This window comes from Equus asinus, chromosome 2 (genome assembly GCF_041296235.1).
Source record: "Equus asinus isolate D_3611 breed Donkey chromosome 2, EquAss-T2T_v2, whole genome shotgun sequence".
In the NCBI taxonomy this organism is placed as follows: Eukaryota; Metazoa; Chordata; class Mammalia; order Perissodactyla; family Equidae; genus Equus; species Equus asinus.
Window position 1 is genome coordinate 133,582,719 of NC_091791.1, and position 21,871 is coordinate 133,604,589.

The window sequence follows — 21,871 nt, forward strand, 5'->3', positions numbered from 1 at the left end:
GTGTACTATCAATATGATCAGGGGCGGCGTAGGCTATCCCAGAGTTTTACCACATCTGAGCTGTTAGCATGCTGGGCTTGAAATGGGAGCCAGGAGATGCCATCTCTGCCTAGCACTGGCTGTGTGACCTTGGGCAAGTCACTTTCACTCTCTTGGCCTGTTTCCACACCTGTGAAACAAGGCAGCTGGACCAGGTGATTCCCAACATCCTTTCCAGCTCTGGCACAATGGGCTCTTCCCACTGTTAGGAATGGGCATGTGGCCAGTCCCAGGCCATGAAATAGCAGAGTGGGTGGCCACACAGCTGGTGTGTGACGCTTAGAGGCCCAGGAGGGCTCCCCACCACTGGGCCTGCATTCCCACCGCTCCTCACTCCTTTGGGGTAAGACCCCTACTGCAGGCAAGAAGATGCTCGGAGAGTCAGAGCTGAAGGGCCCTCAGAGACGACCCAGCCAGTGGTTCCCAGCTAGACACCTGCAAAGGCTGCAGCAAGTTGCCTGCCAGGAGGGCTCTGAACATTTCACCAAGGCTCCGGGCCATTGTCCATTCCCTCTGATGAAGCCGACTAAAACACCAAGGGCTTTTGGTTTTTTGCTTTTAATTAGAATTAAATTAACTCTATGTGATGTCCCAGGTTAGCGTGCACGGATCAGAAGCTCTGACTGGTTGTAGGTGACATCACAGGAATTTCTAGGTCATGGTTGGTGGACAAGATGCTGCCACCAAATTCACATGGTGTGCAGTCACTGGCCAAACTGTACCTGTTCCATACGTGCCTGGCCTTAGACACGAGCACAGAGTGACAGCGGTGTCTTTCAAGTGAGAGGGCTTTATAGAAAGAGGACACTGACAAGGGTTCCTGGTGTAAAAGGCTGGGGAAACTGATGGCTTTCAACAGCCGCATGTAATTGATAAGGAAACCAAGGTCTGTCTATTACCCAGCATGAGCATCGGTCTAGCAGAAGAGAAGGCTGTTTTCCGAGTAAGATGTATAGGATCTCTGGACGGAGATCTCGGGGAACAGCTTCAGTAAAGGCTCCTTAGGGTCTCCTGGCTGAGGGAGTGGGTGGAGGTGCTAGGAGGTGGAAAAGCACGTGAGATGCCACATGCAAACTCCCCAGCTTCACAGCTGATCTGAGCTCACAACCCTGGGCTCTCAGTCTGTCCTTCTCCCCAGAGTGTGAAAAGATCCCAGGCACCAGCTGGGGGAGGCGGGGTGGATAAGACACGGTCCCTACAGCTGGTCCCCTGAGGAGCACTGGCCTGCAAGTCTCAGCTCTGCCTCGTGGGTCCACTCTGACTTTCAGTCTCCTCCTCATGAAGGATGGATTTGATCATCTAAGGTCCTGTTCAGCTCCGAGGGTCTTGTCTCCCTTAGTGGATGCACTAGAGGCCAACAGTAATTTTCTGGCTGTGCGTCTGACCCTCAGCCTGGCTGGGCAGGGTTTGGGCAGGGGGTAGCAGGGGGAGGTGTGGAACCATAGACCAGGATCTGGCCTGGCTTTCCCCTTTCTCAAGAGCCCCCAGGGAGGCCCAGAGACCGTGTGGTAGCATGGGACCCATCCTTAGACCAGACAATATTCTGCTCCCTGTGTGTGACGGGAGCCACAGAACCCCAGCCCACAGGGGCCCCTCACTCATTTGTTCAACATTATTTATGGAACACCTCTACTCTGTGCCGGGTACTGAGCGAGGGATACTGGGGCAACCCAGACAAGTGACATCCCTATTCTCGCAAAGCTTCTAGTCTAACTCGGGGTGGGGGGGGGGATGGGGGGAGACAGTAAATAAGTGGACAAATAAACACATCTGCATGCAGGCATGAGTGTGCCTGGGTGGACACTGCCTGGGAGTTGCCCAAGGGCAGAGACTGGGTCTCAGGCTCCTGTGTGCCCCTGGTGCCCACCACCAGGGCTGGCCCAGAGCTGGCCCCCGTTCAGCAAACATTTGTTGAAGTGCCTGGCATGAGAGAGAAAGCATATGGAAAGTGCCCAGTCCTGGTTCTGTCCACAGTAGAAGCAGTTTGTACACACAAACATCTCATTTCAATTAAACAACATTTATCAAGGACCCATTATATACCAGCAAGGTCCCAAGCCCTGAGACTCTAGACGTGAATAAAATCAGATCCCCGTCTCCCAGAGCTCACAGCTAGGGGTGGAGGCAGGCACGTGAGCCAGCCAGGACCCCCGGTTTGCTAGGATGGTGGTGGCTGTATGTGCACGCCATTCTCATCAGCGCAGGGCTAGGGGCTGGGGAGGGAACAGACCAGGAAAGAAGGACGAGGAAGGAGTCACAAATTTATACCCAAACCCACATAGATGGGTCAACAGATACCCCCAGAGACAAACACAGACTCACAGGTGTGTATGCCAACTACCTAAGCATGTGTAGACACAGATACTGACCCCTGTAGACTTGGGCACCACCTAGGCCATCATGATTGAGGCCTGTTAGTGGTGCCCCAAATCGGGGAGTTGTGTAGGTGAGAGAAGGGCCTGTGTGTTGGGGTTGGCCCCTGGGGCACCGTGGGAATCACCAGACCTTGGCCAGGGGACGCCCTGAGGTGGGCAGAGCTGTTAGGCTAACCCTGAGGAGTTAGGCTGATTATTGGCTTTCCGTGCATGTCAATCACCAGAGACAGCCAATCAACTATGCACCAGGCCTGAGCCTCAGATCAGAGGCCAGAGGTAGGGAATTTGACAAGAGTTTACCTGTTAGGACTTGTGCTGGTTGAGGAGTTTGAACCAAGTCGGGGTCAGGACAGTGAGGTGGAGGAGGGGGTGTCCGGAGCTAGCTGCACCAGGCTCCCATTCCTTCAGGGCAGAACTGTGCACTTTAGAAACCTCTTTGGAATTTTTGCTGTCAGGAGGTAACAAATGGGAAGGGTTTGGAACACTCTTGGCATGGGGTAGCCCCTCAGTGAGTGGTCATTCTGTCCCCCAAGACCACACCCTTGGTACGTGGTGGTGAAAGTTCCGGCCTGTTCAGCTGTGAGGAGGGGAACCAGGAAGCCAGCCTGGAGGAGGTGGCCGGAAGGTGACCTGGAGTGTGAGGTGAGGCCTCCTGCTCCCGGAGCACCAGCCCTCCTCTCCTGCACAGGGCCCCGCATTTGTTTACTGAATGAGCAATGGGTCTCTCCTCCAGAGCCACCTTCTGCTGAAACCTTGGAGGGTTTTGTGTGTTCTTTTCGTAAGAGATACTATTTCTTTGCAGGAATAATAGCTTTTGTAGTGCTTTCTGCCTGCCAGGCACTATTCGGTCTGCTTCATGTATAATAACTAATTTAATCTTTTTAACATTCCTATGAAGTAGGGATGTTATCATTCCCCTTTTACAGATGGAGGAACTGAGTCCCTAGGGGTTAGTAAATTGTGCAAGCTCGCACAGTGAGTAGTGGAAGCGGGATGGCTCTGTTCTCGAAGCACTGGGCTCTGCCATCTCTCTGGAAGGAAGGTCTCGTTCTTCCTCTTCACCCTCGCTGACACTCCGCGAGCCCTGGAGAACTCACTGCCCCTCTTAAGTCTCCATTTCCTTCTCTGGGATGCAGAAAGTCCTCTGTACCTGGTGGCCTCCCAGGGCCGTTGAGAGACCAAGCTGCCTGTCCATGTGCCTGCACGGGCTGCGCCGGGAGAAAACGATGCCCTGGCGCAGTGTTCTGGGAGCAGATGCTTCATGCTGGGCACTCTACATCTTGGTCCCTGGAGCAGGGCCAGGTGGAGAGTCCTCTCTGAGCCTCACCAGCATACCCACAGCTGGGCCCACAGGCCCGTTGAGGCCTCCCAGGAGGCCCGGGTTTGGGGTCACTAATGAGGATGCCAGGAGAGAAACCGCTCTTTCTTAAATTCACGCAGAGAAATCATAAACTGTGCGTGCAATTTGCACCCGGGCCAAGGCCCTCAGAGCTTAAATACATTCTTATGGGCTATTTATAGTCTTGGAGAAATTAGAGTTTCCTGGGTAATGCGAGTGCTGACAGACTCCAGCTGGTCAGGGCCTGCCAGGGACTGGCAGGGGAACCAGAAGTAACCATGGAACCTTCTGGTGCAGGACTCCATGCTCCCCAGTCTCTTCTCCCTGACCCAGCTGGTGCAAGCGGGACAGGAGGAGAAAAGAGCTCGAGAGGGTTCTCCCTTCACCGAGGGCCCATAATCTCCGGGCTCTCTGTGGCCTAAATGGGGGTGAGACAGCTGCCTGGGACCCTTAGAGTTGAGAGGGGAGCTCCTCTACTTTAAGCCTGTCATTTCACAGATGCTGGAACTGAGGCTCAGAGAGGGGCAGGAACCTATCCAATGTCACACAGCTGGTGGGGCCCAGATGAGCTCTGAATTCCTGGCTCAATCTATGCATCAGCATTGCTGCAGTAAGCCTAGGCATAAGACCAGAGAAACTGGCTGGAGAGACTCCCTAGGGGAACACAGTGGGAATTCAGCATCCAGTGACCACATGCTCCCGAGCAGACAGCCCCAAAGTGGGTTCTTGAGTAGGGAAGGAGGCATGTCATGGAGGACTCAGGGAGGAAAGCCCAAACGCCCTTACCTGGCATTCAAGGCTCCCAACTCCCCTTTTAAACATCTCTCTGGCCCCTCCCTAGGTAAGCTTCTCCCTCCAGCGCCCCTAGAACATCCCAGCTCTCATACCCCTCTGCACTCTCATCCACACTCTCCCACCTGGACTGCTTTTACCCGACTCTTCTCTGATCAACTGAACGTTCCACCCCTCAAGGCCTCTGAAGTCCCCATTCCTGGTCCCCCCTGCCCTGTGACTTACCCTCACTCTGAGCTCTTTGCTGGAGCCAGTGTAGTGGATGCTGTCGTGCGCCACCAGACTCACAGTTCAGGACGCAGGCACTCCTTTCTCCCCAGCTGCAGGGAACTTAGGGCTCCCAGAAATTGCCCTCAAAGAACACAATGCACCTGAAGTCACACCCCCTTCCCTGAGGCAGTGGCTAGCCGAAGACTGGTGGGGGTATAAGGGCTCTCCCTCCCTTCCCTGGGGGGACAATTCTAAGGGCCACCCTCCAGAGCCTCCTGGCACATCAGCTGAGGCCTCAGTTCAATTTCTCCCTCTGCCCAGTCCTGCCTCCTTTACTTCTCACTGGGAAGGTTCTGAAGAGCTCGCTGGTCTCCGTCTCTGAGAACACTTTCCAGAGACGCCGGTTTGTGACGCCTGGTAACAGAATGGTTGAGCAGCCAGCCTGGGTTCCAATAGAGATCAACCATTGTTAGCCCCATGACCTGGGCTGAGTTACCTGACTTCTCCATACAATTGCTTTCTCCATTAAGTGGGAATAATGCTGAGGCAATGGTTCCTGTCTCCTGAGAGTATTGTGAGCTTTAAATGGGATGATGCATGCATGGTGCCTGATACTGAGAAAGCCTCCATAAGCATCAGCTATTGTTATTTATGTTTAACTTCTTGGAGGTTCGGGTAAATGGGGATAGATGTTATTATCTGTGTTGTGGGATTGTTGGTGAGAATCAAATAAGACTGAGAAGCAAGGGTTAAATTCTTTGCTGGCGTGACCTAATACAGACTCAGGGGTCAAGTTCCCTGGGGGCTTTGCCCATCCTGGAGCTGTAGTCTGGAATCTCTGTAGTAGTTTCCTGTCACTGCTCTAACAAACGCAGTGGCTTAGGACAACACAAATTTATTCTCTCACACCTCTGTAGTCAGAAGCCTGGTGTGATCCCGCCGGACTAAAGTCAAGGCGTTGGCAGGCTGTGTTCCTTTGGAGGTGCTAGGGGAGAACCCGTTTCCTGCTCACTGGGGTTGTCGGCGGAGTTCAATTCCTAGGGTTGTAGGACCAAGCTCCCCATTTTCTTGCTGGCTGTAAAAGGAGGGTTGATCTTAGCTTCCAGAGGCCACTGCATTCCTTGGCTCGTGACCTCTTACTCCATCTTCCAAGTGAGCGCAGGCAGGGGGAGGACTCCTCATGGCGTCTCTCTCTGACCAGCCTCTTTGGTCATGTTCCGCATGTAAGGACTCATGTGATTACTTCAGGCCCACCCGGACAATCCAAATACTCTTCCCACCTCAAGGTCCTTAATCACATCTGCAAAGTCCCTTCTGCCATGTAAGGTCACATATTCACAGGTTCCGGGCATTAGAACACTGACGTCCTGGGTGGGGAGTGGGGGGTCGTTATTCTGCCTCCCACAGCCACCCAGCATGGGGCAGCCTCTGATCCACAATCTACCTCCTCCTTTTCCAGGGAGAGGTCTGTGCGGTTCCCTGTGCAGCGGGGACCTATGGCCCCAACTGCTCGTCCGTTTGTAGCTGTAACAACGGTGGCACCTGCTCCCCGGTGGATGGGTCCTGCACCTGCAAGGAGGGTAATGTGCTCTTTCCCAATCCCATCCACCTCAGATGTGGACACCGCCCAGGTGGCTGCTGGATGAGGGGTCTGGGCTGCTCCTGCCCTGCCCACCCACATGCAGGATCAAGGAGCTCATATGTCAGGTTGCAGCCAAGGAAACCCGTGCCAGGGACTCCAACAGCAGGAATGTGAGACTAGCAACTGTGGGGAAGCTGCTACCACCCGAGGCAGGAGGGTCAAAGGGAGGAAGTGGACTTCCCCGAGCCTGGAGTGAGGGCCACCTGGCGGGAGCTGGGACATGGACAGAGGGCTGCATGGTAGTGCTGGAGCATGAGGGAGACACAGCCACCACCAGAGGCCCTGCCCAAGGCAGAGAGAGAAGAGGAGATAATGGTGTCTCTCCTGCTCCCGCCCTCCAGTCTGTGGGCCAGGTCTCCCACTGGCAAGCACTGTGGGAGTCAGCTTAGGGGGAGCCCGGGGTACGCAGCTGCAGGGGTTGGCCCCCTGTGACACAGAATAGAGCAGATGAAGGGAGAAATGGATCTGAGAGCAAGCAGGCTAGTGATCAGCCTCAGAATGGGAAACCAGCCTGTCCTGAAAACAAAGGGTCCTGAGATAAGCTGCCTGACTCCATTTTGGCTGGGGGTCCCAGGTGGGATCATCCACCTACAGCAAAAACAGTGAGAACGGAGAGGCAGGAGACCGGGTTCAAGCCCCAGCTCTCTTAACAGCTGTGCTGTGTTTCTGAGCAGACTGTGTGGAATGTGTTCTAACCCAGCGATCAGAGGAGCCATGGTTAGGGTGGGATGCCTTGTGCGGAGCTGGGAGATGGGCAGAAAGCTCTGCTGGGCCCGGATGGAGAGATGACAGTCCCTTTCCCTCCCCGCAGGGTGGCAGGGTGTCGACTGCACCCATCCGTGCCCCAGTGGGACTTGGGGCCTGAACTGCAACGAGAGCTGCATCTGTGCCAATGGGGCGGCCTGCAGCCCCACAGATGGCTCCTGCTCCTGCACGCCCGGCTGGCTGGGGGACACCTGTGAACTGCCCTGCCCGGTGAGTGCCCAGGACGGGGAAGGCCTGGTAGGCCCAGCATCCCGCAGGTCCTTTCCCTATGGTGACTTTGTCCGCAGAGGTACACGGAAAAGAGCACTGAACGAGATGGTGGGACACTTGGATTCAGGGCTCAGCCCTAGTTCTGACCTCTCTGTGGCCACTTTCCTACTTTGGGCCTCAGCCCTCTCATCTGTAAAATGGCAAATACTTGGCAGATGTAGCAATGTGGCATCACTTTCCCCTTGCTGCTCTAACGTTATTGACTCTGACACGCGTACCTGAGCCCAAATGCAGCTTCAGAATCCTTCATTACACAGTGCTACAGGGCAGCCCTTACTAATCCATCAGAGTTGCCATTCCTTGATAGATAACATCTAAGCTTCTTTTTGTTCCAACAGTCTATAATTTTATGATTAGGGTGTGGGAGGACAAAATCAAGCACTATCCAGCAATAACCACCCAGACTTAATCACTGGATCTTAATCTAAAACACAAATAAATTAATTGATGTGATATTGTTGAATGAGTCCTACAGTCCTGGGTTCAAATCCTGGCTTTCCCACATTCTAAGTGTTACCTTGAGAACATTACTTCACCTCTCTAACCCTATTTCTCATCTTTAAATTGTGCATATAATGCAACCATCTCATAGAGTTGTTATGAGAATTAAGAGAAATGAGTAATGTAAGGCTCTTGGCACCTAGTGAGCATGCAACAAATGTTGGTTGCAACCTTCTTTCCCAGTAACAAAGAATAAATATAGCCATTCCTCACATATGATCAATGTTTTACGATTTGCAAAGTATATTTTCATTTACAATTTTAATTAGCGATCAGTACAATCCTCTGAGCTTGACCATTGAGAAGTGCGGCAGGACCATCACCTTCCTCCTTCCAAGCCCCATCCTCTTGTTAATGCAACCAAAGAATTATTTGCAGTGGCTTCATGGCCATGTTGATCCCCAGTTATAAAAAGTGCTCCCACCATGCTCCAGCCCCGGGCTCTCTGCATTCTTGTGGGGCAGTGGCTCAGTTTTCTCATCAAAATCCAACCGGAGTGTGTAAACCGGGGTCTAGGTCTGAGCAGCTCTCTCTCCCCCTTCTCTCCACAGGATGGCACATTTGGGCTGAACTGCAGTGAGCGCTGTGACTGCAGCCACGCCGATGGCTGCGACCCCATCACAGGCCACTGCTGCTGCCTGTCTGGATGGACAGGTAACCCCCTCTGCCTCTCCACCACCAGGGCCTGTGGAGCCTGGTCCTTGGTATCCTCCTGCTTCTCCTGACCGTTCTCTCCCTCCTTCACTTCTGCTTCTCCCTGCATATGCACCTTTCCCTCCACTTCCTCTGGGGGCTCTGTTCTAAGGGGTAGGGGGACACCAGTGAAAAATCAGACAAAGGTCTAGGTGCTTAATCTGTGTTTGCAGAGGATATGGTGGAAGGGGACAAGGGACTTTCTCCTTAGCCCAGGCTCAGACTCCTGGTCCCTACATGTGTCCTGGCAGCCTACCTCCTAAACACTTAGCGAATCCATCCACTTCTCTCCATCCCACTGCCACCATCCTGGTCCACCGAGCACCATCTCTCAGCCGGCACTGCCTCGGCCTCCTACTTGGCCCCTGGGCCTCCTCTGTTGCCCAGCTGCATCCAATCTGCACGTGGTGGCCGGAGTGAACTTTCCAAAACCTAGATCTGTTCACATCAGCCCCTGCTCAGAGAACACCTCACTGGCTTCCCAAGGCACTCACATAAAATCTGAAATCCTTCCAGTGGCCGGGGCCCACAGGATTGGGCCCTGCACAACTCCTCCACCTCTCTTTTGCCCCCTCCCATCACTCTACACTCCAGCCACCCAGGCCAACCACCTTCCTGACTCCAGGCCTTCGTATGTGCATTCCCTCTGCCGGCATCACTCTCTCCTTTCCTCTTCACTTGATAATGCTTTCTCATCCCCCAGATTTCAACTGACAGCTTCCTTCCTCTGGGAGGCCTCTCTCCCCCTGCTACATCCCACCTCCCTAACCTGGCCAAGACGATGTAAGAGCCCCTTTTATTAATTCGTATAATACCCTACACTTTTCCCCAATTGTCACTGAAATCTGATTTGAGTAACTATTTATTTATTGTCTGCCTCCCCAACTTGACCATCAGCTCTCTGGAGCCCATTGCCATGAACCACATCTGTCTTGTTTACCACTGTATTCACTGCTTGCCACCCACTGAGATATAGATGACACTGGTTAAGAACATGGAGCTGGAGCCAGACTGCCTGGATTTGTGGCCTTGGGCAAGTCATTTAACCACTCAGGGCCTGAATTCTCCATCCATAAAATGCAGATAATTATAATCCTTGCAACCACAGGGTCATTTTGAAGTTTAAATGAGTTAATACCTGTAAGTGCTAACAGTGCCTGGCACATAGGAAGTGCTCAGTAAATGTAAGCCCTGAATACAGGAAGTGGTTAATAATGATGTGCTGTGTGAATGAATCCAGTCCCACAGTGGTGGACAGCAAGGAGAAAGAAATACAGGCATTGCTGGCAGTGTAGGTCCTCAGATAAATAATTCACACTATGTTACTGAGCAGCCTCTGTTCTCCATAACCAGAAAGTTTCTGAGCAGCTGAGGGCCAGGGACATTGCTTCCTCTGTAGCATCTCCGGCCTCACTCCCCTGCCCTGCCCCTTAGTACAGAGCAAGGCTCCACCCTGGTCACCGGTACCCTAGACTCTTAGCTGGAGCCAAGTGGAAATCCACTTCAATTCTTCGTTGCCTTAATTTTGAGTGAGCCGGTAAGATTTCAATGACATCTGGTGCTTAAAAATTCCCTCTTTGATGGACAACCTTTCAGCAAGGCCTCTGCTGTTCTAAAGCTAATTTCCCCAAACAAGGTCCTGAAGTCATTTCAAAGGAGCGATTGATGTCCTGAGGTTTGTCATGCAAATAGAGACCAAGGAGGGATAGGGAGGGGAGGGGTCCAGGCCTGGCCTCCTGCTCAGTAAGCGCTCCCCACCCTCCGCTGCCCCCAGAAGTCTGTCCCAGCCCCTGGCATATGGCTTGCACCTTGGCTCAACACCGGTTTTGCTCTGCCCTAAGGGTGTGCCTGTCTTCTCCCCTCGCCCCCATAAGCTGCAGGCTTCTTGACGACTGACATCATGTCTCATTCCCCCTGCCCTGCACATAGTAGATGCTTATTAAATGTCTATTGAAATAAATTGAAAGAAGCTGGGCTATAACCATATTTGGCTCTTCCCCTTGAAGTGAAGGAGACCTGAGAGATGATCTACTCCAACCTCCTCACACTGCAGACAGGAAAGGGAGTTGCCCAAGGTCTCAGGACATTAGTGCTAATAGGATGCGAGACACAGGATTGTCTTGTAAAGGGGAGCCATTTATTCCTTCAATTAGCATTTATTCACTCCAGCAATCACCAAGTCTTTATTTGGCAGCTACCATGCCCAGCACCATGTTGGGCCCAGCAATAAATGGCAAAATTCACTAACAGCAATAGTTCTTGAGTACCTACGTGTCAGACACTGTGCTGGGCACTGTAGATGCAAAAATGACCAAGATGGCATCCTTATCCATTAGAAGCACCAAATAAGGAGGGTCAGAAGTGTCAGTAAACCATGGTCCCTGTCTTCAAATTGCTAGTAAGGGAGACAGGACTCATATGTATGAAACATTCAAATAATAGGTAGAGAAAAAGCTGTATGCCACTGACTATCAAAGAGATGTTTGAATCCCTGGGCAGACATCTGGGAGGGCTTCCTGGAGAAGGAGGGCCCTAAGCAGACCCAGAAGGATGTGGGCTGCTGAGTTGCTGCTGGCCTTGTGGCATGAACTAGAGCTCACAATATATGGATTCTTAGCTTAGCTTTACCCACCAATACAGATGTGTAGGGGGTCCTGAAAAATAAAGCAGGGAGATTCCCTAGGGGTCAGAAGGGAAGGGACCTCTACCGGGGATTATGATCCCCATTCAACTACGGGGAAAGCAGGGCCTAGAGAAGGTCACTGGTGAAGCTGTGCCTCTTCAGAAGCTGTGGTCAGAGAGTGTCCCACCAGGCCACCATCAGCCCCTGTGACCACACCTGAAGAAGTAGGGCACTCCATGCAGGGGGGAACCCTGGACCATTCTCCCCACTTAGGCCCCAGTGTCTTAAGTTCCGGAGAGCCCTTAGAATGTATAAGAACCTCAGACAGGAGCCCCACTCCCACAGAGCCAGCCCTGGAATAAAATAATTGCCAAACCCTAGAACCCAGTGGGCCCTTGCAGCCACCTGCAATCTGACCATAGTCACCTTCCACCCACGGTTCTCAATCTCCAAGAAAGAGGACCCCTTTTTCACATGAAAACATTTTGAGGATTCCACACATGAGTGTGTGTCCATCAATTGGAAGAAAACATAATAGCAACAGGCTGCCATGAATTCAGGGGTGCTTTGGTATGCATTGTGTTTTATTAATCACAGTAATATCTGCATATAGTTTCAGGAAAGAGCAGTGTTGATGTGTGACACACGTGCCTTGGTCAGCCTGCAGAGTGCTGGAGGCACAGGTGGGATCAGAGGCCCCTGTCAGACAGTGGCGCTTGGCCTTCGTCCTGCGTGCCTCCCAAGAATGGCAGAGTCCCTCAGCCTGCAGTCTGATCCTGGGTTTTCAGCCACTACAGGCAAAACAATTCCTTGGGGCAGATCACAGCTTTTGGTGTGCCTAAAGAAGGGGGAACTTGGAGAGGGAGCCAAAGCTTTGAACAGCTTCATGGGTGCCCCTTCCCCAGGCTCCCCTTGGGTCAGTCCATGCTGCTTGTCCAGGGTTCACCTTTTGAGCACCTGAAACTCGACAGCGAGAGACCTACATCGACGGGTGAAATGTGCCCCCTAGATTCTCACTGGGGAAAGATCCCATTCCCTGGGGAGGAGGTCCCCGCTTCCTCCTTACAGAGGCCTCATTTGCTGGACAGCGTCATCTGAAGGCCCACCTTGCTGCACAATTGATATGTCACAGGGAGGGAGGCCCAGGGAGGGAGCGAGGGCGCCAGACTAGACTGAGCACTGGAGGATGAGTGAAGCCTGTTGCATCCCCTCCCTCTCCGCTCTCTCCCGGCTGTTCTGCACGCCCGCCCCCCCTTCCACAACAGCTCAGGTGGACTTGTACAATTCCAGCCTGCCTCTAAATTGGTCCCACTGCTCTCCTTCCACTGCTTGGGCTGGCTCTGTTCACTGGGCCTGAATGTCCTCCTCCCTCTTTCTCTTTTTCACAATCCCTGTCCTTATAATAAGGCAGACATGATTTTTAAACTAATTCTGCTCCTCTTTGAGCCTCTGATATTCACCTTCCAAAGCCAAGCCGGTCTCCTGGGTCCACACGGTCCATTCACCTAATGCATGTCAGACTGGAAGCCTTTGCTGCCCGAGAGGAAACCTCACCCAGAGCTGGGGCCTTCAGCCTCAGGCCTTCTGAAATTCCTTCCTAGCCTTTGGGCTGTAATCACCCCAGTACACATTTCCTCTATCTCAGCTCAAAAAGACGAGGTAGGCCTTTCCTCCTCCTCCTTATTGAGAAATTCCGTCCGTTCCCCCATAGACCACTGTTTGTCAAACTGAGGGTCATTAAGTCAATTTCTTGGGTCACAACTAGTTTTTTTTTATTATTATTAATAGAATACATCACAGTGCACAGAAAACATCAGAGTACATCACACACAGTGACAGAAAATGTTGTTTTGCAAACCGTCGGTTTCTATTATACATATGTGCGCACATATGATATAAAATACATATTGCACTGAGGACTGTGGTCAAAAGAGTCTGAAAAGAGCCGCCCACTCTCTGGGCCCCCACCCCGGGGCTGGTTGGCTGGGACCCGGCAAGGACCAGTCCCTCCTGGACTTATGCGGGTGTCACAGAGCTCACTCCCAGCTTGTGCAGCCCCCAGTAACGCCACTCACCTGCCCCATTGTTGGTTTCTCCCAAGCCTAACCTTGGATAACCAACTAAGATGTCCAAACAAAAGAGGCCTTTCATGATCTGGTCCCCTCTTAGTCACCCAGTCTCCTCTCTTGCCATACCCCATTTTGTGCTTTATGGTTCAGCCACACTGCGTTAGATTTTCTTTCAAGGCACGATTCTCTCTCCTGCTTCCTGCTCTTTGCACATAGAGTTTCCTTGACCTTGTCAATTCCTCCTTGGCCCTTAAGACTCAGTTTGGGTATCACCCCTTTCTGGAAGCCCTCCTTGACCAGCCAGGCCTCGGCTAGGGCTTTCCTCCATGTTCCCGGCTGCACTGTGCTTGCCTCCACCTCTTCATACTGCACGGTGCCCCCTTCCTATCAGTCTTCCTTTTGCCCTCACCCCATCACCTCTGACCTGAGTCTGCCTCTGGCCCACAGGCATCCGCTGTGACAGCACATGTCCGCCCGGTCGCTGGGGCCCCAACTGCTCCGTCTCCTGCAGCTGTGAGAACGGTGGCTCCTGCTCCCCAGAGGATGGGAGCTGCGAGTGTGCCCCTGGCTTCCGAGGACCCTTATGCCAGAGAAGTAAGGCTCAGCACCCCCATCTCACAGACCTTGGACGGCTCCTCCTCCCCACCCCTTCCCAGTTGGAACTAGTCCTGCCCTGAGAGAGGCTGGGCTCTGAGTCAGCCACCATCAAATTTCTCCCTCTATTCCCCTCGCTCCCTGCCCTGGCTTTTCCATCCCCAAGCTCAAGGCCCAGCCCTGCTCCTCAGTGGAAACAGGACCAGACCACAGGTCCTCTCTGCAGAAAGGGACGGGCCCTCCAAGTTGTGGGGCGGGTACGGCTCTCCCCATACTTTTGAGGAACCTCTCTTCATCACTATGCGGGACCAGAGGGGTAGCCAGGCTGGCTGGGGCCCCTTGAGCTGTTGACCACATCTCCCCTTCACCCCCAGTCTGCCCCCCCGGGTTCTATGGCCATGGCTGCGCCCAGCCGTGCCCTCTCTGCGTGCACAGCAGTGGGCCCTGCCACCATGTCAGCGGCATCTGTGAGTGCCTCCCTGGATTCTCTGGAGCCCTCTGCAACCAAGGTACTGTCTCCTGGTGGAAGGCATGGACCTGGGAGGTGGGGAGTCCTGGGAGGGAAGTGGCAGGGAAGGAAGGGTGTGGGGATTCTCACCAAACTCTGGGGGCAGCTCTTTGCCTCTGCAGGGCTTGGGACTACCTTTCTAAGAATTGGGTCACCAGAGGGAGTGAGACAAAGCTGTTATGCAGTTATAGGAACAGGCTCAGAGAGGTCGAATGACTTCTCCATGATCTCACAGCTAGCAAGTGGCAGAGCTGAGAAACAAATTCTGACTCCAAAGCCCATGCTAAATGGATGAAAAATGAAATAAGTGCAGATGAGGTCCACATAAGAAGTGGCCCCAAATGGCTTATGCTGAGTGCCAAGTGGTAAAGGCAGAGAATGCGGTGGGAGCTCAGAGGAGACAGATCTGGCTTCAGCTGGAGATGGCAACTTCCTGGCCCCTTCTCCTCACACTCAGGCCCGACAGCACTAATCCCTCACCGCCTGTTCTCCTGTCTCAAATGCAGAATCCTTCACAACACCAACTCCAGCCAACCTCTAGCACTCAACTGCAGTTGAAAAGGGAGACAAAGCTTATTTGCATTGGTGTGCTGCTAAACTGGCTCTCTGTGGGAGAAAAGCCCTGATTTGTGACATTTGCAGATTTCTATGATGTAAATATTCCCACCATGACTGATCCCAAGGTACCAATGGTTTAACACTGGACACAAAACTCCTGAATATTCAACAACCAGTGCAGAGACAGAAGCTGGCTCCAGCACACACCATTGCTTATTGCCATCCTTAGCTTAGTTGAGCCAAGGGAGTGTGGATTTGGGGGCCGGCTCCATGCTGTGCAGGACTTCACCTGGGCCTGAGCCTAAAAGACGAAGAAGGAACAAAGGTGCTCCAGGTAGAGGAAACAGCCTGGGCAAAGCACAGGGCCTGGACATGCAACTGTTCAGCAGTAGGGAATGGCTGAAGGAGGCGGGGACTGGGGATGCAAAAGCGGACTGAGAAGGTGGTCTGGAGCCTTCAGGACAGCTTTGAAAACAAGGTTGCAGAATTTGCATTCTAACCTATAAGAAGCAAAGGGATCTTAGACCAAGGTAAACTTAGAGCTAAAAGCAACTTCAAGGTCATCTGTGCAAGAATCTCATCTGGCCTCTGTTTAAATACTTCCGTTGAGAGCTCACTACCTCCCAGGGGAACCGATTCTTTTGATGAAGAATCACTGAGCTGGGCTATTTTTGTAAGTGTATGGGCCGTTAATATGTATGAGCAGAAAGTTTACTCCATGATGCTTTGAGGTCATGAGAAGTTTGGGCCCCAGGGAAACATATGTGACAGTTTCATTTGCTTGCAGCCCTCCTAGGACAGTTTAATCATAATCTGACACATCGAGGTTTACTTATTAAACATCGGAGACTCAGCCGTCAATACAGATAGGCCGGGTCTAAATTGGGACCTAAGCCGCCCGAGGAGTAACTCTCAGATCTTGCAATGTCTGATTTATCGCCCGCTGGCCTAATGAGTATTTTCCACATATAGATCTAATAGAGTTTGCTATTAATGGCAACTGCCCTGGTTAAGTCTCAAACCTTGTAAAAAATTGAACTGACACTTTCTAATGACCGGTTTTCCAGAGAGTTACAAATTACAGACACTGCTTATGCAGAATCATTAAACATAGATTAAATATAACCAGATGTTTTCTTTTCACCAGCCCCCCTTCTCTCCACCGCCCCTCTTTGCCTCTCTTCATTCAGCCAAGAAGTCGACCAATTAATGTATTAGACTGATCACATTAGCAGTTCCGTGGGTGAATTTGTCAGCCTTGTATATGTGAGAAAGACTTCAAAGATAAGACTGTCTTGTTAGAGAAGCTCAGAGCTGGGGGTGGGGGTAGGTGGAGCAGCTCTGGCACCCCACTTCCCACAGAGGGCCAGGACTGGGGATGAGTTCCCCAAAGCAAGCACCTCCCAGTAGCAGGGAAGAGGAGGCCGGGCTACATGCTTTTCAGGAAGCTCAAGTTGCAAACAGGTGAGATGCATGTCATCCTCCTGGCAGTGGACCTGGAAGGAGCTAAGGTTTTTGCCAGAGGACATGTAGGGTCCCAAATCAGCCAGCCTGCTCATAGCTGTTAACCATGGCCTGCAGCCAGTGGGTGAGAGTTATCATCCCCATTTCAAAGATGAGGAAACAGAGACTAAGAGGGGTGATGTGGTTTGCTCAAAGGTACTTAGCCAGTAAGTGGCAGAACATTCTAGCTGTGTGACCTTGGGCAAGCTACTTAACCTCTCAGTCCCTCAGCTTCCTCATTTGTAAAGTAGAGTTAATAATAGAGAGTAATAACGAATGTATATAATATTGAGAGTGTTACAAGGTTAATTGAACGAATATTTGTAACGCACTTTGAACAGTATCCGGTGCATATAAGCTCCACAGAAGTGTTTGTTGAATACATAAATAAAACTAGGGCCCAAACCCAAGCCTTTGGACTGGAGATCCTGGTACACCATGTTGCCTTCCGTATTGTCCCAACCGCTAATCATGTCCAGGAGAGGCACAGAGAGGACACGGGATGCTAGGCACCAGGTGCCCACAATCTGGTTGGGGAAGGACTGGCAATATGAGGCAGTGTGGCATAAAGGAGAGGGTACCAGCCCAAGGTTTGAGAGACCTGGGCCCCGGGGAAGGGGAACTTCACAAATCAACATTTTCCCATGATGCTGCATGTGGCTCGGCCAACTGAGGGCCTCAGAGATTCAAGGAATTCCTCCCCCATAACAGATGCAAGGAAGCCTTCTTTGAGGAGCTTGGGCTGGCTAGAACTGGGCTTTGAGGGGGGCAAGGTGAACAGAGAGGAGCTTGAAAGGACAGAAATCACTGATCCCAGAAGAACCCACTGGAAGGTCACTGCTCCTGTGGCGTGTTTTCACCATTTTGGAACAATTCCTGAGTGTTCGCTATACTCAGGCACTGTGCTGGGCACTCAGACAACAAAGAACAAGAGAGCCAAGTTCCCTGTCCTCACAAAGCCTATAGTCTAGGGGACAATTCTGAGCTCAGCCTTTCCAGCAGAACTTGGGAGTGAAGTGGGAGGAAAGGGCAGCCAGTTTATTTCCATACATTCAGCCACCATGCCTTGAGTCCGTGTGGTTTTTCCAGGCATTGTAGGGGACACAGACATAGGCGGGACACAGGCCTGGCCTGAAAACAGGTTCACAAGTCATAGTAACAGAAGACCAGGGAAGAAACTAACAGAGGGTTCTGGAAGCTCAAACAGGGACACAGACCCCCCAGGACAAAGAAGAGGGATGAATCAGTTAGGATTAAGTTCAGCTATAAGTGACATAAAAACACCAAAAAACTAGCTTGAAAATGACAAGCATTATTTCCCCCTCACACATTAAAAAGAAAAGATCCAGAAGTAGGCCATTGGGGAATGGCAGGGTAGCGTACAAAGATGTCAGGGACCCAGGCTCCTTCTCTCTCGTTATTCTGCCATCCTCAGCATATGGCTTCCACCTCTGATGAAAGATAGCTGCTTGAGCTCCAGTCATTTTGTCCACAGTTCTTATCTATAATCTACATTATCCCTCAACAAGGAGGAATGGGCAAATAAAGTCATGCATTTCCACTTACCATTGGCCAGAACGTAGTCACGTGGCCACACCCAGCTGTACAGGAGCCCAAGAAATTCCAGGAAATTCCAGGTGGCCATAAGCCCAGCTAAAACTCGAGATTCTACTTCTAAGGAAGAAGAGACTTGATATTGAAGGAGTAGCAGTCTACTAGAGAGGGATCATGGGGGACGTGGCAGTTGAGTCTTATAGGCAGAGTAGGATTTCCACAGCTGGACATGAGGGTCAGGGAAATTTTGGAAGGGAACAGCTGGAGTGAAGGCATAGAGGAGGAAATACAAGGCATGTATTTGGAAGGTGGTGTGTGGTCCAGTGACTGATGGGTCTGAGTGAGGCAGGTTAAGTGCTGATCTCTAGGATCCAGATTTCATTGTGAGGCAATGGGCAGCCACTTGAGGCTATCCGGGCAGGCACAGGAGTGCCATGAAGACAGCTGTGCTTTGGAGTGCTCCAGCTGTAGGAAGCAGGTGGAGGATGAACTGCAGGGGCAGTGAGAGGTAGCTAGTCAGTTAACACTCAGACCTAGTCCTAAAGGAGCTTGAAGTCTGGCTAAGGGAACCAGGCCTTCCTCCAGGGACCAAGGAGTGACTCCTTCAGGAGGAACTGGGACCAAAATCCTACAAGTGACTCAAAGTGCAAATGCCATGGGAACCCAGTGGAAGAGAGCACCTTGTGGACTGAGGAGGGCTCTCCTGAGGAGGGGGCTGAGCTGAGGCTTGAGGAACAGGTTGGATTCGGAGAGACAGAGGAAATAGATGGACAAGGATAGACATTCAGGAATAGTCCTCCAACAGTTTCTCTGCAGACAGACCTGCTACCCTGCATTTGTCCCTCTCCTTCCAGCTATAAACATTCTCTGCCCTTGTGGCTATGGGATCAGTGATGCTGGCAAAAGCGTGGTAATGGAAGGCAGAAGGCTGTGGAGCAGGGCAGGGAGCAGTGGACTGAGAGTGCAGAAGTGGGATTCCCAGTCTACCACTTCTGTTCGTGAGACCTAAGTGGAGTGATCTACCCCTATGAGCCTCAGTCTCTTCCTCTATCAAAGGGTATCATTAATAGAGCCTCTCCAGAAATGCAGCTGTGGGCACAAGAGGGGAACTCATTTATGTGCAAATGGAGAGGGGTGTTGGGGGTACTGAGATGGGCAGTTCCCACCCAGATCTGTGACCCTAGGGTGGTCATGGCTGTGGTCCGGGAACTCTTAGGTGTGCAGCTATGGGTGGTGGTCTGAGGAGTACAGGTGGGAGGGCAGGTGCCAGGCTGTCCTGTGCCCACAGTGTGTGGTGGAGGACACTTTGGGCAGGACTGTGCCCAGCTGTGCTCCTGTGCCAACAATGGGACCTGCAGCCCCATCGATGGCTCCTGCCAGTGTTTCCCCGGATGGATTGGCAAGGACTGCTCACAGGGTAAGCTGCCCCTTGGGAATGTCCCCCACCCAGGGTTAGGCCCTCCTTGCCCAGAAACTCTGTCCCTGGCACCTCCACCTCCCACAGCTGAAATTTCCTGTAGATAGAAATGTCCACCTTGGTCCCATTTAGCTGTATAGCTAACATGATGAATTATTAGGACTGATCACTGGCATTATTAACTGCTGGTGTTAAAGGTATTGACTTTGTTGATAGTACTATTAATACTGAGAATTAATACTCCATTAGCACCTGAGCAAGGAGTAGCCCCTAAATTTAGATGGGGAAGTAGAGGGGCAGGGACTGACATGCTGGAGTTTGGGAGTGGGGAAGTGAGGTGAGGCCAGAGCAGTCACCTCAAAGGGGCGAGGGTGTCCTCTGGGTGGCCCATGTGAATGATGTCCTGGGCATCATAAGCCTGGACAGGGTATTGCAGGGGTTGTTCATTTAAGGTGTACCCAATCTGATGCAGAGGTAACAGAGACCCATTCTCTGCCCCGTGGAGCTCATGGGTGAGGACCAGTCCGTGCGCCTAAGGAGGTCCCAGTTAGATGACCTGGCCTGAGGGAATTTTCATTCTGATGGAGGACACACAGATGCCATAGTCAGGGCACTCACCAGCCGAAATAAGAGAGTCCCTGCTCTGGGAAAGTCCCCATCCTCATGGGAAGCTAGCACACACAGTATTCACACCTTAAACCACAACGTTTACAGTTTATCACACACCCACACTCTCCAAATCACAGTGCCAAGAGGGAAGGTTCAGGAGCCCTCAGAGCTGGGAGTGGGCAGAGATGCTGAGCTTAATGGGAATCTTGGGTGACTGAGCCAAGAGGTGAGTGAAGGAAATCTGTGAACAGTGTGTTAAGCCCCCTGAAAGCCAGGAAGTGCCACCGGGGTGCATCCTGGCAACTTGGCTCTGACTCCCCCTTCCTCTCCCTCCCTTTCTGTCTGCCCCTCTCTGCCTTGCCCTCACCCTCTGCATCCCACCCACCTCCAGCTTGCCCATCTGGGTTCTGGGGCCCTGCCTGCTTCCACACATGCAGCTGCCACAACGGGGCGAGCTGCAGCGCTGAGGATGGAGCCTGCCACTGCACCCCTGGCTGGACTGGACTCTTCTGCACACAGCGTAAGCTCCACCTCCCAGCTATTCGGAATCTCATGCTGCAGCCTGCTGGCTGCCATAGGCATCGTCTGGCCTCAACGGAGGGAAGGAGGAGGCGGGCCCCAGGGCCAGAAGCTCCCCACTAAAGGACTGGGGGGCCTAGCTGGATTCAGGGCCCAAATTCCTGGAAGGTCACGGCTATAAGGTACCCCAGCAATCAAGACCAGACTCTTCCTTAGCTAGTGAGGCCCAGAGTGGGGAAGAGTGAGCTTTGATTGCACAGTAAGGAGACGCCAGCCCAGCCTCTGGTTCCAGGGCAGCTTTGTCCAAAGGACTCCCCCGCCAACACCAACCCCCTCAGCATGAGGGTTCAGAGCGGGGAGATGGCTCAGCTGCAGTCTTGCTAGTCCTCACCCGATGCCCAAAGAGGCAGCAGAAGACAGGTTTGGTCCCAGCTGCACCTCTGCAGTTGCCCCCACCCTGTTTCTCCAGGCTGCCCAGCAGCGTTTTACGGGAAGGACTGTGGGCGCGTGTGCCAGTGTCAGAATGGCGCCAGCTGTGACCACATCAGCGGCAAGTGTACCTGCCGCACTGGCTTCACGGGGCGACACTGCGAGCAGAGTAAGCTGTCCCAACCCCTGACCCTAGGTGTCAGTGCCAGGCCTCAGCCTCCTGCAGGGAAAGCCTCCCCCCATTTCAAGGCCCACCCATTCAGGGCTCTGCACCCCCTGCTCCCTTGACTTTTGGAGCAACTCCCAAGGACATTGGTGTTTGAAGAGTTTCTTCTTCCAGTTGGGGTGGCAATGGGGGATGCTGAGGTAGAGCAGAGGCCTGAGGGAGTAAAGAGGGAGGCAGATCTTGTTTGATTCTTCTTTGAAGCCCTTATGGCACTCAGCTCAGGGCCTGGCACACAGAGGATGCTGTATAAATATGCGTCAAGTAAGGACAAAGCAGGGGTAGGTGCTCTCTCTACCCCAGGTATCAAACCAACACACCTCAGGAGCTACAGGGAAATAGGATTCATTCAGAGAGACCGAACTGGCTCTCACAGCTGTCCACATATGGGGGCGAGGGGTGGAGAGCGGGTGCATCTCACTGTCTACCCCAACTCTTCGTGCTGCACAGGATGTGCCCCAGGAACCTTTGGCTATGGGTGTCAGCAGCTATGTGAGTGCATGAACAATGCCACCTGTGACCACGTCACCGGCACCTGTTATTGCAGCTCTGGATTCAAAGGAATCAGGTGTGACCAAGGTAATAGGTGGCAGCCCCGGGGCAGGGGGCTGTAGAAAGGGCCCCATGGAGGCGGGCTCC

The 21,871-nt window shown here is 52.5% G+C and overlaps 1 protein-coding gene across 14 annotated transcripts in view; it reads left to right on the plus strand.

Annotated features, from left to right (window-relative positions):
- MEGF11 (multiple EGF like domains 11) overlaps nt 1-21,871 on the plus strand; it is a 337,396-nt gene that overhangs the window by 295,837 nt on the left and 19,688 nt on the right. For 12 of the 14 annotated variants that reach the window (XR_011498732.1, XM_044764680.2, XM_070499554.1 and 9 more), the window contains 9 exons: nt 6,215-6,335; nt 7,209-7,372; nt 8,485-8,587; nt 13,766-13,912; nt 14,287-14,421; nt 19,324-19,452; nt 20,453-20,581; nt 21,050-21,178; nt 21,683-21,811. Coding sequence is in view for 13 of the 14 variants with exons in the window: in XM_044764680.2 (XP_044620615.2) it covers nt 6,215-6,335; nt 7,209-7,372; nt 8,485-8,587; nt 13,766-13,912; nt 14,287-14,421; nt 19,324-19,452; nt 20,453-20,581; nt 21,050-21,178; nt 21,683-21,811 (1,186 nt within the window). In the remaining variant the exon portion in view is untranslated. The remainder of the gene's footprint in view (nt 1-6,214; nt 6,336-7,208; nt 7,373-8,484; nt 8,588-13,765; nt 13,913-14,286; nt 14,422-19,323; nt 19,453-20,452; nt 20,582-21,049; nt 21,179-21,682; nt 21,812-21,871) is intronic. The other 2 variants (XM_070499522.1, XM_070499565.1) reach the window with 1 other exon arrangement.